Below are 16,762 nucleotides of genomic sequence, written 5' to 3' on the forward strand. Positions count from 1 at the left end.
CGCCCCTCGAGTTCCGACCGAGGCCAGACAGTCCCGCTTCTCCCGTTTGAGTCTGCGTCCCTAGCGACTCGCCCGGATCTGGAGCTCAGAGTCTGATGCTCCCTCCCGATTGTAAGCAACCGCGCCCTCCGCGCCGCCAGCCCGTTCCTCGCGCACTCCGCACCTGAGAATTTCACTTCAGCACTGCGCCTACTCTGAGTCTGGATATGATATTCTCTTTACTCCTAGTTGTAGAATTTCCACTCAGCCAGCCCTCCTGTGGTTCTGGATGTTGTCCGTTCCCTGCTTCAGGTTTAATTTGAATTGGTTGTTCAAGGCAGCAATCTCCGGCGTTAACCTATGCCGCCATCTTCGGTTCTCCGGTCTCGGAACAAATTTAACTCGTAAGTCAAGGCCCCACTGTACAAGAAAACTCCTTCATAGCCTTGGTCATGAGAGACAGAATTTCCTCCTGAGAGATTAATGGTGTTATTGAAATAAAATTACTTCAAATAATAACAATAATTACATCAACAATAGTTACCATTTATTGGGAACAGCTAAAGTTTATTGAATGCTAACCATGTGCCAGGTACTGTAATAAGGAATCTATATATATAAAGAGCCAGGGTCCATAATGTCCAAAGTGACTGAAGGGACGACTGGACATCAGGCTGTGTGTGCAGCAGGCTCAGGTGGGTGGGTACTGGTGAGCTGGCTGAACTACTGACCTCTTAGAGAGAGAGAGAGAGGCAGGGCTGATCAGCAGCTGCCGCGGCTACTGATGAGGCCTGGAGAGAGAACCAGGGTCTGATCCTCAGCCTTCGTGGAAGCTGCTGATCAGCCTTTGCCTCTCTCTCTCTCTCTCTGGGCCTCGCCAGCAGCCCAGCCTCTCTCTCTCTCCAAGAAGACAGCAGTTCAGCCCGCTGGCCAGCGGCCTGGGGCGGCTGCTGATCAGCCCCACTCTCTAAACAGGCCTGGAGAAAGGCCCAGAGATGCTGACTGGCATAGAAACTGACCAGTCAGAACCAAATCTGGGTGAACCGTGAGGAGCCAATGGCTGTCTAGGAGGTGGAGCTTTTGACTCTGACTGGCATAGAAAGTGACCAATCAGAACTAAATCTGGGTGAACTGCGAGGAGCCAATAGCTGCCTAGGAGGCAGAGTTTTTTGACTCTGACTGGCATAGAAACTGACCAATCAGAACCTAATCTGAGTGAACTGTGAAGGTGGGGGCTGAGGAGGGGTTTTAAGGGCAACAGCTGTTTGGTGTACCAATTTTTTAATAACCAGTTTGACAGTATAGTGCATATGGCTGGCTATCTGTCCAGATATAGGGATTATGTATTTTTGTCTCCAAGAGCATCTCCTCCTGATGAAAAAAAAAGGTCCCCCCCACCCATTTAAGCAATACTATCCTATATAATCTATCTATAATAATAAAAGTGTAATATGCTAATTAGACCAGGTCTACTGGCCATCTTCCGGATGTCCAACTTCCTTCTGGACAAAGCTATGGTGGTGGGGGCTGAGGCAGAGGCAGTTGGGGGTGATCAGCCCGGCAGGGGAGCGCAGTTGGGAGCGGCCAGGCTGGCAGGGGAAGGTAGTTGAGGGTGAGTTCAGGCCTGCAGGGGAGGACAGTTAGGGGCAATCAGGCAGGCAGGCGGGGAAGGAGTTAGGAGCCAGCGGTCCCAGAATGTCAAGAGTGATGTCTGACTTCACGGGGTGGGGGGGCATCCCTCAGCCCTACCTGCACCCTGTCCAATCCGGGAGGCCACAGAGGATGTCCTACAGATGGTTTTGGCCGGCTCTCCAGGGGAGTGGGCCTAAGCAGCAATCTGGCCTCCCTCTGCAGGAGGCTGATCAGGGGAAGGCGCTGCCCTTATCACCCTGCTGCTGCCACTGCTGGCCGCCACAGTCGCCAAGGTGTTTTCATCAACACAGACTTCAGTCCCTTCACCACGAAAAAATGACAACTTTCTTTAGGCATTTTCAAGATGTCTCTTTCATAGGATATGACCTTTCTTCCTTTCTTTCTTTCTTTCTTTCTTTCTTTCTTTCTTTCTTTCTTTCTTTCTTTCTTTCTTCTTTCTTTTTCCCCCTCCCTTCATCTCTCTACCCACTAAGCAAAACCAGCTAAGGCAGGATATAACATTTCTTAGCCCCTCCAGCAGCGGACCTTTGTTTTTTCCTCCAGAAGTGAGGTAGAAAAACCCTAGGTCACCTTCTTGGATTCTTATTACACAAGTTACCAAGAAAACTGTGAGTGGCCTACCGGGAGCTTAGCCAATGAGCAGTCAAAAAAGGTGTTTCCTCTGCAGCTCACACGCAGAAGCAGGACTGCCGACGCGCCCTGGCTGGCAGGTCCTATTATCTGTGGGCAGGCCCTGTTCTCTGCTCTGCTCTCTGTAGGCCTGACTGCTCACCGCAGCTGGCAGGCAGGCTCTGCTCTCTGACTCTGAGGGCCTGCTCTGCCCTACTCTCTGCGGACCTGCACCACCATGGCTTTCCTCACCATGCAGCAGTCCCCTCCCACCCACCTGTGCGTGCAGCCTCCTCCTGAGCAGTCGTGACTGTTACAGCATCCCAGCTAATTTGCATATTACCTTTTGATATATATAGATTAGCCCTAAAAGCACTTGAATCTTTGTAAATCATAGTAATCATTAACAGAGTGATAAATTCAACAATTTGTGGAACACAATAGGTTTACATTTTTCTTTTAAAAAATGCCTATAGTGTGATATCAAAATTAGGAAATGACATCTTCATTAGGCATGTAATTACTTTACAGTATGTGTTGACTTCTCTATATCACACCAATTTAAAAGAAGGTTAAATCCCAAACACAAAACAACCAAAAGATTGTAATGCCCGTACCTAATACTTCCTAAGCTGGCTTTGGACTAGTCACCATTTCGTCACATTCCATTTCATTTTATTGTCTTTTCATGAAAAGGAAAATTCTCCCAACCTGTTGGCAACATCTCATTATAAATATAACCTCCTGACTCCAGAGCTATAATTTGGGTTTTGACTGCCACTCTTGCTAGTCAACTGTCATCTTCTTTATATGATAAAGAAGAGCATTTTTCTCCAGGTGAGCCTCTCTGCAAGAGCCATTTTAGCTTTAGCCAATTCCTGCTTATGAGATTCATTCTCTTCCATGAGCTGGTCCCGAGTGGAGTTGAAGGAGTGCTCAGGAGAGTGAACTGACTGAGAAGGCCAAGGCGCCTCTGGACTTGTCTGAGTGGCTTGAGTGACACTGTGGTGTTTCTTCAGAACATACTTTCCGCTGGAAAGCTGAAATGATTCACTTGTGAGATTTTCTTTCAAATCATTCCCAGTGTTAAGCATCTGAGAATCTCTGATATGAAAAGAGCCATTGTCATTTCTCTCTACCACAAGATGGTCAATGGCTATAGGAGCTGGTTCAAGGGATATTGTACTACCACGAGGACTCTCATCTTTTAAATTTATTTTTGTTTTAGAAACTTGTATCTTCATTGGCATCACTGTTGCAACAGTATCATCTTCCAAAAAATGTTGAGTATTCATAAGGGAAGATGTAAGAAACTCAGTGCTAAAGCTTTCTATATGGCATTGCAGAAATCCATTTCTTTCTGCAAGCAAAGAGTGTATTACAGCACAAGGACCACTTTCAAATCTGAGAATAATCTCAGGAGAGGATTTGGAATGAATAACAGCTTTATGATCCGAACCTACTGAATGATTGGAAAGGTAATGCTGAAGACTGATATTGCCTAACTGATCTGGTGTCACTTGGTCTACTGGAAGACAGATTTCTGTATCTTCCCCTCAGATGTGAATTTCCCCATTAACACCAGTAATTTTAAACATCACAACTGACATCAGGCCATTATGGTTTTCTTGAGCATTTTCTGAATTTGTACTGATGGCATCTGGAGAGGTTTCACCATAATTCTGTAGGTTTGCAGCGGTATTTGCACTATCTGCTGGGACTGGGTTCTGATAATTGGTACCTGAATTCTTTTTAATACCTTTTCCCAGAAAACTCTCACCTCCAGCCCTTTCTAACAACTGTTCTTCCAATATCATGCTGTCAAGTAAAATGGTATCCAATGAGGTTTGTGAGGAGCTTCTTTTGTTCTTACTAGAGACCTGGTGCACAAAATTCGTGCATTTGGGCGGGTCCCTCAGCCTGGCCTGTGCCTTCTTGCAGCCTGGGAGCCCTCAACCGCCACCGCCACTGTGCTCACCAGCCATGAGCCCAGCTTTTGGCTGAGCAGCGCTTCCCCTGTGGGAGTGCACTGACCACCAGGGGGCAGCTCCTACATTGAGCATCTGTCCCCTGGTGGTCAGTGAAAATCATAGCAACTGGTCATTCCACCAGCAGGCCGAAACTGGCTCTCCAACATCCCCCAAGGGGTCCCGAATTGCGAGAGGGCAAAGACCAACCCGAGGGACCCCACTGGTGCATGATCAGGGCCAGGGAAGGACACGGGAGGTTGGCCAGCTGGGAAGGGACTGAAGGAGGGCTCCAGCGTGTGTCTAGCCTGTCTCTCTCAGTCCTGATCGGCTGGACCCCAGCAGCCAGCTAACCTACCAGTTGGAGCATCTTCCCCCTGGTGGTCAGTGCACGTGATAGCAAGCAGTTGAGCAGCCTTAGCATATCATTAGCATATTATGCTTTGATTGGTTGAACGGCCGACCAGACAGTTAGCATATTAGGTTTTTATTATATAGGATAAGATGTATAGTGTGGAGCCAGGTTCAGTGGGTACTGTTACTTAGGCTTCCCACTTAAAAATGACTGTGATTTAAGTGTTCTCACTGTGGGTGCTTCTTCTTTACTGAATTTCAGGTTCTTAGAGAGTAAAGCTGTTTCTGGCAGCAAATCTTCAGCTTTAAAGATCAACTCTATGGTTTTGAAAATGAAATGTATTTTATTAAACACTGCCTTTATAATTATTCAAAGTGTATGTATACATTTTGGGGGTACACCCTATATTTAATGTGAATCATTTTATCTTTTCAACAGCAATCATTTTGGATCAAGGATGCAAGTTGTCAGCAATGGATGGTATCTTGAAATGGTAGAAATATGGGAAATTCTTGGACAATATTATCTTACACTCTTGATTCATATATAGTGAAGTATGAACTCTTTAAAATGTTGGACAAGACCCTCCATGATTGTGCTTCTGCCCATGGCCCCAGTCTCAATTCTCAACACATGCTTACTGGTCTTGAGCCCTACCCTATGCTCCAGGCCTTCAAATTTGCATTCAGGTGCCAAATGAGCAGGTAGTTTCACTTATATAACAGCTCTCTATTAACACATCTTCCCCTAACTAAACTGCCAGAATGTCCAGGGCACAACTAAGCTCCCTAACTCTAACACGTAGCACAGTTCCTCCATTATAGGTGTAGTAACATTTTATGGAATACACAATTCATGGGCTTACTATGGGATAAAATTCTGAGCCCTTTTCACATGGGTTGCTAAGCTCATCTCTTCCATCCTACACTTGTGCAATTGATTTCAAAATCTACCTCAGATACCACCCTGTCTACAAAGTCTTCCCTAATTATCCCAGTCAGAAAAGATTTCTCTCTCCTCTGAATTCACTCTTGACACTTTCTCTAAGTCTTCAACAATAGTTCAGCAAGCAGCAGCAGGTTTCACTAGAATAGCATTTCTCAGCTGTTCTGTGAACAAGTCACATTGACAAATATTGTATTTTAGACAGTATACTTAAAGTGATTAAGCGATTCAAAATAGCCCAATGCATATGGATGGTAATGACCTCACAATGACTTTTTCTCTATATTTAGGAATATACACAATTATTATATATATATATTGCACACTTATGTGGCTCTTTGGAACTGTTTACTACCCTGATATTTATGCTCTCTCAAATACTCTCTAAGCCAAATTCTTACATTTCCTAAGTATCACACTACCTTTCCTTGGTGCTGAAATTATGTTCTACTTCCTACTTATACACATGACCAATGGTACTCCCAACTCCTCACTCATGCAGTTCATGCCTCATCTGGCAGACCTCTCTCAATAGTGTTGAACCTCAGCCATGGCAAAAAAGATATCACATGTTGATTAAAATATGATCATGTAGCTGCAAAAGACTTGTGATACTCCAGGATGCCAAGGCAATCTGGTTAAGATTCAGTGAGACAGAGAGTATACTCAGCCCACCAAATTTATAGCTTGTTTGAAGAGGAAGAATACCACTGAATTCAACAGGTTTAGAACATGTGCCCTGCTCACATACTTGGGCATGTGCTTCCTAGCTTCCAAATTCATATGCAGATAGCCTATGTGGTGTCCCGTGATTAAGCTATCTTAATCTTCTGTGTTAAACCCAGGCATCAGGGTGGTCATATGGTAGAAGGAGCATTAAAGAACCAATTAGCCCTAGCCTGGACTCTCTAGCTGAGAACATCAGTATTAGTCCCCTCATCTGTTAAATAATATGATCTTGAAGGGTTTTCCTCGTTTGGACAGAGGAAATGCCAGAGACTTGTGTTGTTTATCTTCTAGATTCCCATATCCTAGTGAAGGGCTGGGCCCCAAAACATGTATGATGAATAGATAAATGAGGTAGTTTTTTTGTTTTTTGTTTTTACCTTATTTTGCTTTAAGAGACATGTGTCTTTGGCATTAATAACTGATCAACAATATCTTTCTTTATGAAGTGTCAGGGACAAGGGCTTCATTCAAGGCCAGCTTAGACTAGTGTAGTTCAGGCCTATGAAGGACTCACACAGATTCAGCTAATTTGTAATGGTGTCATCTCATCATTGACCAAGGAACCCTTTTATTCTTCAAGGTCACAGCAGAACAGGAATCTTTCTATGAAAGTCCTGAGTAGACCAAGGAAATCCCACTTAAAATGGACAAATTCAGAAATCCATGGGTTTGGACAGGCTGTGAAATAGGAAATTAACTAAAAATGACCAAAGAAAAGTTATCTGTGACTTTAATAACCCTAAGTGGGAGTAAATACAGCAGAAAAGAGACTCTATAGAAGAACATTGAAGAACAAATTATCCTGTCCCTATTTTCGGCTAAATATCAGCTTAAAGTTATCAGGGCAGAGTTTTAATTTTGTGATAGCTAGAATGGGACTTTCCATTTTACTCAAACAAGAAAAATGTGTTGTTTTTTGGAAAACAATGTAGAATTGTTCAACTTATCTACCTGTCTCTGAAAAATATTGTTCTGGGGCTGTTATTGAGACTTCTGATTCAAGGCCAATGTGCTTGGGCAGGAAGAATAAAATATGCTACCTAATAGGCCAACTCACTGAACAAGGAGGCCAGAGACTTGAGTCACTTTCTGGCTTTGCCACCCATTGTCCTACCCATCCTGACGATGTGACCCTGTTCCTTTCTCTAGTAGAAATATGAAAATTGATAACTCCTCCCCTAGATCAAGAGGAGTTTGTGAGATATGATCTTTTATGAGAGAAACACTTAGATTCCCTTTATTTTATTTTATTATATATTTTATTGCTTTCAGAGAGGAAGGGAGAGGGAGAGAGAGAGATAGAAACATCAATGATGAGAGATAACCATTGATTGGTTGCCTCCAGCACGCCCCCTATTGGGGATTGAGTCCACAACCCAGGCATGTGTCCCTGACAGAATTGATTAGATTCCTTTTAGGTGCGCCCTATACAAAAAGATATGTCTTGAGAATTCTGGTAAAATGAAACAGCAGCATCTGCAACTTTGCAGAAGACCAGTTTCAAATGTAGAATTCTCAAATTCTTGGGAGCGCTGAGTCAGAATGTGGCAGTGAGGGGAGCACCAGCCCCTTCTCCCCAAACTACTCCTCTTCTCTTTCCACTCTTACACAAGCTCTACCACTTACATGAGGATCTTCATGTCCTTCATGTGTAGATCCTGGCTTGCATGTTCAAACTTCAACTATTATGACCCAACGATTTTAGTTCTAGGTAAATACATAGGAGAAATGAAAACATATGTCCACACAAAAATGTATACATGAATGTTCATAGCAGCACTCTTCACAATAGCCAAAAGGTTAAAACAACACACAAATGTCCAACAACTCATGGTTAGATAAACAAAATGTGGAATAGCAATATAATAGAATATTATTCAGCCATTAAAAGGAATGAAGTACTGATGCATGCTGCAACATGGATTCACCTTGGAAACATGCCAAGTGAAAGAAGCCAGTCACAAAAGACCACATATTGTATGATTCCACTTATGTGAAATATCCAGAATAGCCAAATCTATGGACACACAAACCAGATTAGTGGTTGGCAGGGATTGGGGGGAGAAGACATTAGGAGGTGACTGCTTAATTATCATGGGGTTTCCATCTGTGGTGATAAAACAGTTCTAGAACTAGGTAGTGGTGATGGTTGTATAACATTGTGAATATACTAAATCCTTATCTTTGTCTGTTTTGGTGGTTATAACAAAACATCACAGACTCTAGAGGCTGGAAGTCCAAGATCAAGGCATCAGCATGGTTGTGTTCTCCTAAGGGCCCTCTTCTTGGTTCATAGCTTGCATCTTCTCACTGTCCTCACACAGTAGAAGGGCCTAGGGACCTCTCCAGAGGTTTTTTATAAGGTAGTATTTCCATTCATGAGAACTCAATCCTCATGACCTGATCACCTCCCAAAGGCCTCACCCCCAAACCATCATCTTTGGAAATTTGGATTTCAATATTTTGAGGGATACATTCAGACCATAACAATGTCACTGAATTTTTCACTTTAAAATAATAAATATTTTGTTCTTTGTATTTTACCACAATAAAGAAAAATGATCTCAAACTCATTTACACAAAAGTATCGATGATCAATAACCAACATCTTACATGTTTAAAATTTTAACATATGGTAAAAGTAGCTAACATTTCACTTTAGAAAATGTTTGTTATCACTCACACAATTTTCATCCTCTGGAGCTTTTAATCTTGCTTGACGTTAGATGGTTCATTTGAGATGTGGCCTTTATCTTTCTAATGTCCCTGGTAACTAATACTTTTTAAAAAAAATATCATTAGGCAATCACTAATGAATTATAAGTAAATCATACATACAATGCCCTATTTATCATTTCCTCATGGAGCTAATTTATAAGTCCTTGAAAATTTAGTAGATTTAAAAGAAAAATATTTTTCTAAATAAATACTTTCTCTGCTCTGGTTTAAAAATAAACTCCAGTATGATTTATGAAATGTTCTTATTTCTGCTAGGTATTGTGATTTCTGAAATAATGAAGTGTAGTACTTGAAAATCACATTTAATTTACTCTGAGGGAAGCAAGCTAATGCTGTGCGAGGTTGCTGGGGAAACAGAAAAGCTTCTTTAGGTCAGTGTTGTAGCAGAGAAGTAAGCTGATATTTCAAAATTTATTCATAGTCATAGGTCTAAACTCTTTCCTGATTTTTAGCAACATATTCCTAATTTTACATTAAATATTCATATACCCTTTAATCTGGTCTTATTTTTGGTAGTTGATGAAGATTTGTAAAGCCAAAAAAAAAATTGAGAATTTAAGCTGCTCTTTATCACAATCCTTGTACATTTTAAGTTGTTTTCCTAAAGCTCAATTCAATAAAAAAAATTATATCCGGTTTCAGCACCAGAGAAGCTCCTTTTGGGCAATGGAAGCCCATTTATCATTAAACTTTTAGATGAAATAAAATAAGGGCTCTAGGCATACAACCTCTCTAATTATTCAGATAATCCACAAAAGCCCTGATTTATGCTAAATACTTAGCTTTAATTAGCCAGTGGCTACATAAAGGAGGGGTGAGTCTTAAGATGAGTGTTGGAAAAAGGACAATGTGACAGGCACTATTAGTTGCTTTCCCAACATCCATTTCCCTCTCCCTTTCTCTTATTCAGGCCAAACTAACTCTCACTATAGAAGCTGGATATGCCAGATACCAACATCCGAATATTATCTTGCACTTAAGAAATGAGTGTGTAACTATCACTTCTCTGGCCAATGGAACATGAGGGAATTTGGTTAGAGATGGTTTTTCCTCATACTTAAAATGAGAATAAATGCCCCATCTTCCTCTTCCTCTCATGTGTTTTGTTTTGTTTTTCTGCATATGCTATCTGGAGCTGCTGCAGCCATCTTGCAAACAAGAGGGGAGACATTATAATACTGAGGATGCTGAGGATGACAGAGCAGAAAGATGGAAGAAAGTCATAGCTCTGATGAAAATACTGAACCACTGAACTAAATAATCCTAAAACCAACCTCATCTGGTTCTGAGATAATAAATTATCCTCATTGTTTCAGCCACTTTTAGTTCTGTATTCTGTTAATTTAGCCAAAAAGATCATAAATGTTAAAAACATGATTGACTTTTCTTGTATATTCTCCAGAGTTACCAAATTGAATTTTTCATGAATACGGACTGTAAATCAAAGTGTCAGAGCTTGGAAAAAACCTTTAAAATTTATGGATTTTAATGTTGATGGGAGGATCATATGTGGGATTTGTTTTCCCAAACTACACACACCTCACCTCCACACAAGTAGATAATAGCTGCTGTAGTGAGAAATTCCACTGATGAGAGGGAAAAAGGGAGGGAGGGAGAGAGGGAGGGAGAGAGGGAGGGAGGAAGGAAGGGAGGAAGGGAGGGAGGAAGGGAGGGAAGGAGGAGACTAAGAATGAATCATGATCATCAGATCTACTCCCATGCTTTCAATTTACAGATAAGAAAATAAAGGTCACCCAAAGCAGTCCCTAAAAAGAGAAAAAGTACTGATTCAGAGATCTTATTTATAGAGCCCAAGTGAATTGTACTGGAGAATTAAACTATCTAATGAGTATTTCTCCTTTTTAGTATGTCAACCAAGAATGACTTTCCTAAATTTTCCAATTAAAGAAAATACCCCAAATTAAAAACCAGTATTGAGGGAAATAACTTTGCTATGGACTGGCCAGTTTTGCTGGGGTTGGTTGAAATTTCTTTAGCAATCACTTCTGTGGTATTTTTCATGAAGGACAAATGCTTGACACACTGTACCTGGCACAGAAAGCATTAAAGAGGTTGAGAAGGAAGCAAGATGCTTCCCCTCCCAATGTCAACATCTGCAATGCTATCTCACAAAGTTTATTTTTTAAAAATCTAAATGAAATACTAAATAATAGAAACCATTGAAGAAATGATGATTGCAAATTACTCTGTATTTTCATGTGGGCAAGAATGTGTCTTCCCTTTTTCTTCCTCATTCGTCACACAGAGACAACCCCCCCTACCCCCAGTCTGACTACATCCTTGAAGAGTAATATTTTTTATAATGTTCTTATAAGTGATTGCTTGCAGCATCTTATAGTCTTATCTCAGCTTGTGCAGCTTCTCATTAATATTCTGTACATATGGAAGAGTTTTCTATATCATTGTCCATTAACAAGGAGAATAATCACTCATTCAGTTATCAAGCAGTCAGCAAAGACCTGGCCTTGAGCCCTTAGTGCAAAGAATCATGGGATATCAAGAAGGTTAAATGTGGTTGACATTATGATAGTTACATTTTTTATATAATTAGAGTTCTATAACCAAGTTGATCAAAGATAAGCAAAGAAGTATTAAAGTCTTTTAGGACTTAGAGACCATATTAGTGACTCTTTACCTCCTAGTAGCATGACAAAAAAATGTATTTCAGCTGATACATACCAATCAACATTCCTTTATGGCAAACAAGAAAAGGTCATAAGTTTACATATAAATGACATATTATTACAAAATAGCTTTTAAAGAGAAGTGAGTTAAGAGATACTAAGAAAATTCAAAATTGAAATGGGACCAACTGGGCATAAGGAAAGAGACATAAAACAGCTCACTGACTGAACAGAGAGGCCGAAGGTTCAGAATGTCAAGTTAAAACACAACCTACTGTACCTTTGTGATCATCATTTAGCCATTCAGGTCTTTTCATTTCTACAATCACAGAATCTCTGTATAGACATTCTAATATCCATATATCATATCCATATTTATACCTTTACCTACACCTATACCTATACCTATACCTATACCTATACCTATACCTATACCTATACCTATACTTATACCTATATCTATTTATATATACTAGAGACCTGATGCACAAAATTCATGCAAGAGTAGGCCTTCCTTCCCCTGACTGCCAGCACCAGCTTCCCTCTGGCACCCAGGACCCGGGCTTCCCTCCGGCCATGGCAGGCACCCGGAACCCAGGTTTGCCTCGCAGCCCCGGCTTCATCTGGAAGGTCATCCAGAAAGATTTTTGGAAGGACGGCTAGTCTAATTAGCATATTACACTTTTATGATTATAGATATACATATACGTGTGTGTGTGTGTGTGTGTAAAGAGAGAGAGAGTCAGAGAGAGAGAGATTTTTTTCAGTGTCAGCAATACCAGAGGGAGAAAAAGGGCAACCAGAATTTTAGGCATGTATACTTCTAAATAGGTGATGTAATCTATTCCAGATGTAGCCAAAAGTCAGATTTTAGAGAAGGATGGTCATTACTCAATTGTCATTGCTATTCCTAAGAGGCCACTGAACAGGTGAACTGATAACAATCTGGAAAAAAGTGGCCATGAGAAATGGATAGGAAGGAACAAATTCAAGAGTTACAGCAGAAGAAGAAATGCTAGGATCTGGAGATTGATTGGCTGTGGGGATGAAAAGAGATCCTGTTCGGAATGGGGAACTCTAAATTTCCAGGTGAAAAATGTGGGCTCTCTTTCCTCTCTCACTTTCTACTTAGGTTATCTTGAGCAACTGTTTTAATATGTCAGCAAACATTTTCCTCATTTAAAAATTGGGATAACTATATCAATACTGATGTAGGAATCAGAGGAGTTTATGTAAATTAAAATACTTTTCAAAGGTCATAGTGCTACATAATATAAGGGCATATTTTAGTGATCTGCACACAAAGTTTAGAGTATAGGGTAAGTTGCTAAGATGAACAGGTGTGAATCACAATGAGATATCACCTCACACTTGTTAGAATGACTATTATAGAAAAAAAAATAGAGTACAAGTGCTGGTAAGGATGTGGAGAAAAGGGAACCCATCTGCATTGTTGATGGGACTGTAACATGGTACAGCCACCATGAAAAACAATATGGAGGTTCCTAAAAAAATTAAAAATAAAACTACCATATGATCCAGTAAATTCCACTTCTTGGAATATATCCAAATGAAATCAAATAATCTCAAAGAAATATCTGCCCTCCTCTGTTCATTGCAGCAATATTTATAGCCAAGCTATGGAAACAATCTAAGTGTCCTTTGAGGGATGAAGGGATAAGAAACAGTGGTATATGTAATGAAATATTATTCAGTTATAAAAAAGAAGTAAATTCTTCCCTTTATGACAATATGAATGAACTTTGTGAAATAAGTCAGGCAAAAAAAAAAAGAAAGAAAGAAATACTGTATGTTCTCACTTATATGTGTGATAACAATAAAATCAAACTCATACAAACAGATAATAGATTGGTGGTTACCAGGGGCATAGGGAGGATGTGTGAAGGTGGTCAATGGTTACAAATTTCCAGTTACAACATGAATAGATTTGGGGAATCTAAGCTATAACATGGTGACTATCCTATATAATAAAGAGCTAATATGCTAATTAGACGGAAAAGCCTATCGACCTTTCAGACATCCTTCCAGATGATCTTCCGGATGAAGCCAGGGCTGTGAGGGCTGGTGGAGGCTGTGAGGGGCTGTGAGGGACTGCTGAGGCAGTCCAGGCCAAGCCCCTTGCATGAATTTCGTGCATCAGGCCTTTAGCAGTTAATAATAATGTACTATATACTTATAAGTTGCTAAGAGAGTATATCTAAAATTTCTCACCACACACACACACACACAAATGATAACTATCTGAAGGGATAGAAGTATTCACTAACCTGACTGTGGTAATCATCTTGCAATATATATGTATATCAAATCTTTATGTTGTACACCTTATATCATATCAATATGTTAATTATATATCAATAAAACTTGAAAAAAGACATAGATAGAAAACACTTCACACAAAGACAATGACAAAGAAAGAAAGAGAGGTAGATTCATATAAAAAGGTGGACTAAAAGAGAAAATGAGACCCAGAGACATAAGACACCGGGCATACCTAGCTGCTAGTCCCAGCTTGGAAACAGATTTACTCAGGAAATTATGTCCTCAGGTCCTCTTTCTAGGCCTGATTATGTTTAAGAAGGGGAACAGAGTTGATGAGAGTAGTTCTAGCCAATTTCTTTCAGCTCCTTCTCATTATTTTTCTCTGGAAGTATACTACTACTAAAGACACTAGAATCTGCTAAGTAGATCAACTCTTGTTGCTCTTGTAACTTAAGGGCCCATTATAATTTTTAAAATAATAGTAGAACTTTAAAAAATATAGCATAAAGAAATGCAAATGATATTACAAGTTGGTGAGGATATGGAGCAATGGAAACTCATTCATTGCAGGTGGAAATGCAAAAGTGTACAGCTACTTTGCAAAAATACTTTGGCAGTTTCTTATAAAGTTAAATATAAACCTACCATGATACAACAATCCCACTAATCTTCATAGTGGAAAAACTGCACCTCATTGGGGCTCAAACAGGAAACTATTCTTTCATATCCTGCCCAGCAAAAGCAAGGATCAGATTTCCCTAGTGGGGTTTGGCAGTGATATGCGCCTCCACCCCCACCCAAAAGTGCCAGGTGGGGCTAATCAACCACAAACTCAATGATCCATGAAATATTCTTTAGGAATGAAGGTGAAATAAAGACAGTCTCAAACAAAAGAAAACTATGAACCTATTTCCCCAAATTACCATTAAAGAATGGTTTTTAGAAAGATGTCTAAACAGAAAGAAATTGTGACAGAAGAAGGTTTAGAACTTTAGAAAGAAAAGAACAGCAGAATGGGTAAATATGGTAGACTGTCTTTTTTCTCATGAGATTCTGAATTAATTTTTCTTTAGCCTGTTGATACAGTAGATTATATGAATTGATTTTTTAATGTTGAAGAAGCTTTGCATATCTAGAGTAAATCCAACTTAGTCATGGAATATAACTATTTTTATACGTTGGCAGCTACACTTTGGTGGAAGAGTTTTGTATCTACGGTCATTTGAGATATTGGTCTGGAGTATTTTGGTTGTTTTTTTTTTGTACTATTTTCATATGGTTTTGTAATCAGTAGCCTATAAAAGTAAATGGAAATCAAAATACAACAAATCAAAATTTGTGGGATGCAGCTAAAGTTGTACTGAGACAGAAACTTACAGAGCTAAACGTTTATAGAAGACACAAGTAAAGATCTCAAGTCAATAATTTAAGTTCCTACCTCATGAAATTAGAAAAAAAGGAAAGCAAAATAAAGTCAGAACAAACAGAAAACATAAAGATGATAAAGATGATTTGGGAAATCAATGAAATTTAAAAAGAGGGAATAGAGAACATTAATGAAAAACAAATTCTTTATGAAATAATTAAAATTGATATAGCTCTAATAGCACTGATAAAAAAAATGAGAAGCTACAAATTATCAATATCAGGAATAAAACAGAAGATATCATTATAGCTCCTGCAGCCAGAAAAAGGATAATAAGGGACTATAAATTATTTTATTCACAGAAATTCAGCAACTAGAACAAATCATTTTGAAAGCTCAACCAAGATAAAATAGAAATTCTGAATTCTTCTATAATCCATCAAATAAAATGAATTCTTTAATTAGAAACTCTTATAAAAAGACTTTTTCATAGGGAAAACAAAAACATCTACTTAAAGTTTACATCTTATGCAAACATTAATTTAAAATGGATCATGCTCTTAAATGTAAAATGGGAAATTATAATACTTTTAGATAAATACATAGGAGAAAAGCTTTGGTACCTAGAGCTAGGCAAAATAGGTCCTAGATTTGACATCAAAAGAATAATCAACAAAAGGAAATATTAATAGATTAGACTTCATCAAAATTTAAAACCATACTTCAAAAGATCCTGAGAAGATCACAAACAACCTACTGGAAAAAAATTTGCAAACCACATGTCCAACAAAGACTTGTATACAAATATAGTTAGGCCCAGCCGGCGGAGTGGCTCAGTGGTTGAACATCAACCTATGAACCAGGTGGTCATGGTTCAATTCCTGGTCAGGGCACATGCCCGGGTGCGGGCTCGATCCCCAGTAGGGGGCATGCAGGAGGCAGCTGATCAGTGATTCTCTCTCATCATTGATGTTTCTGTCTCTCCCTTTCCCTTCTCCCTGAAATCAATAATATATATAGAATTTTCAAAACTCAACAGTGAAGCAAAACAAAAGAAAAAGACAACCTAATTACAAAATAGGCAAAAGATATACATGTGCATTTAACCAAAGATGAAAAGTCAAGAAAAAGGAGGAGAACCAAGATGGCAGCATAGGTTAACGCCGGAGATTGCTGCTTCGAACAACCAATTCAAATTACGCCTGAAACAGGCAACGGACACCATCCAGAAACACAGGAGGGCTGGCTGAGTGGAAATTCTACAACTAGGAGTAAATAGAATATCATACCCAGACTCAGAGGAGGCGCAGTGCTGAAGTGAAATTCTCAGGTGTGTGTGCGCGCGGAGCGGGCTGGCGGCACGGAGGGCGCGGTTGTTGTTTACAATCGGGAGGGGGCTTCAGACTCTGAGCTCCAGATCCAGGCGAGTCTCTAGGGGCCCAGACTCAAACAGGAGAAGCGGGGATGGCTGGCTTTGGGGGGGAAACGAAGG

At 39.9% G+C, this 16,762-nt stretch overlaps 1 protein-coding gene across 1 annotated transcript in view; it reads right to left on the minus strand.

Moving 5' to 3' along the window:
- Positions 1-3,027: 3,027 nt before the first annotated feature.
- The window catches only part of LOC102754915 (UHRF1-binding protein 1-like), an 18,218-nt gene continuing 4,483 nt past the window's right edge, over positions 3,028-16,762 (minus strand). Inside the window, 2 exon segments of the mRNA XM_015565597.1 lie at positions 3,028-3,087; positions 3,090-4,121. Coding sequence (XP_015421083.1) covers positions 3,028-3,087; positions 3,090-4,121 — 1,092 coding nt within the window.

Source organism: Myotis davidii, unplaced genomic scaffold (assembly GCF_000327345.1).
Source record: "Myotis davidii unplaced genomic scaffold, ASM32734v1 scaffold460, whole genome shotgun sequence".
Classification (NCBI taxonomy): domain Eukaryota; kingdom Metazoa; phylum Chordata; class Mammalia; order Chiroptera; family Vespertilionidae; genus Myotis; species Myotis davidii.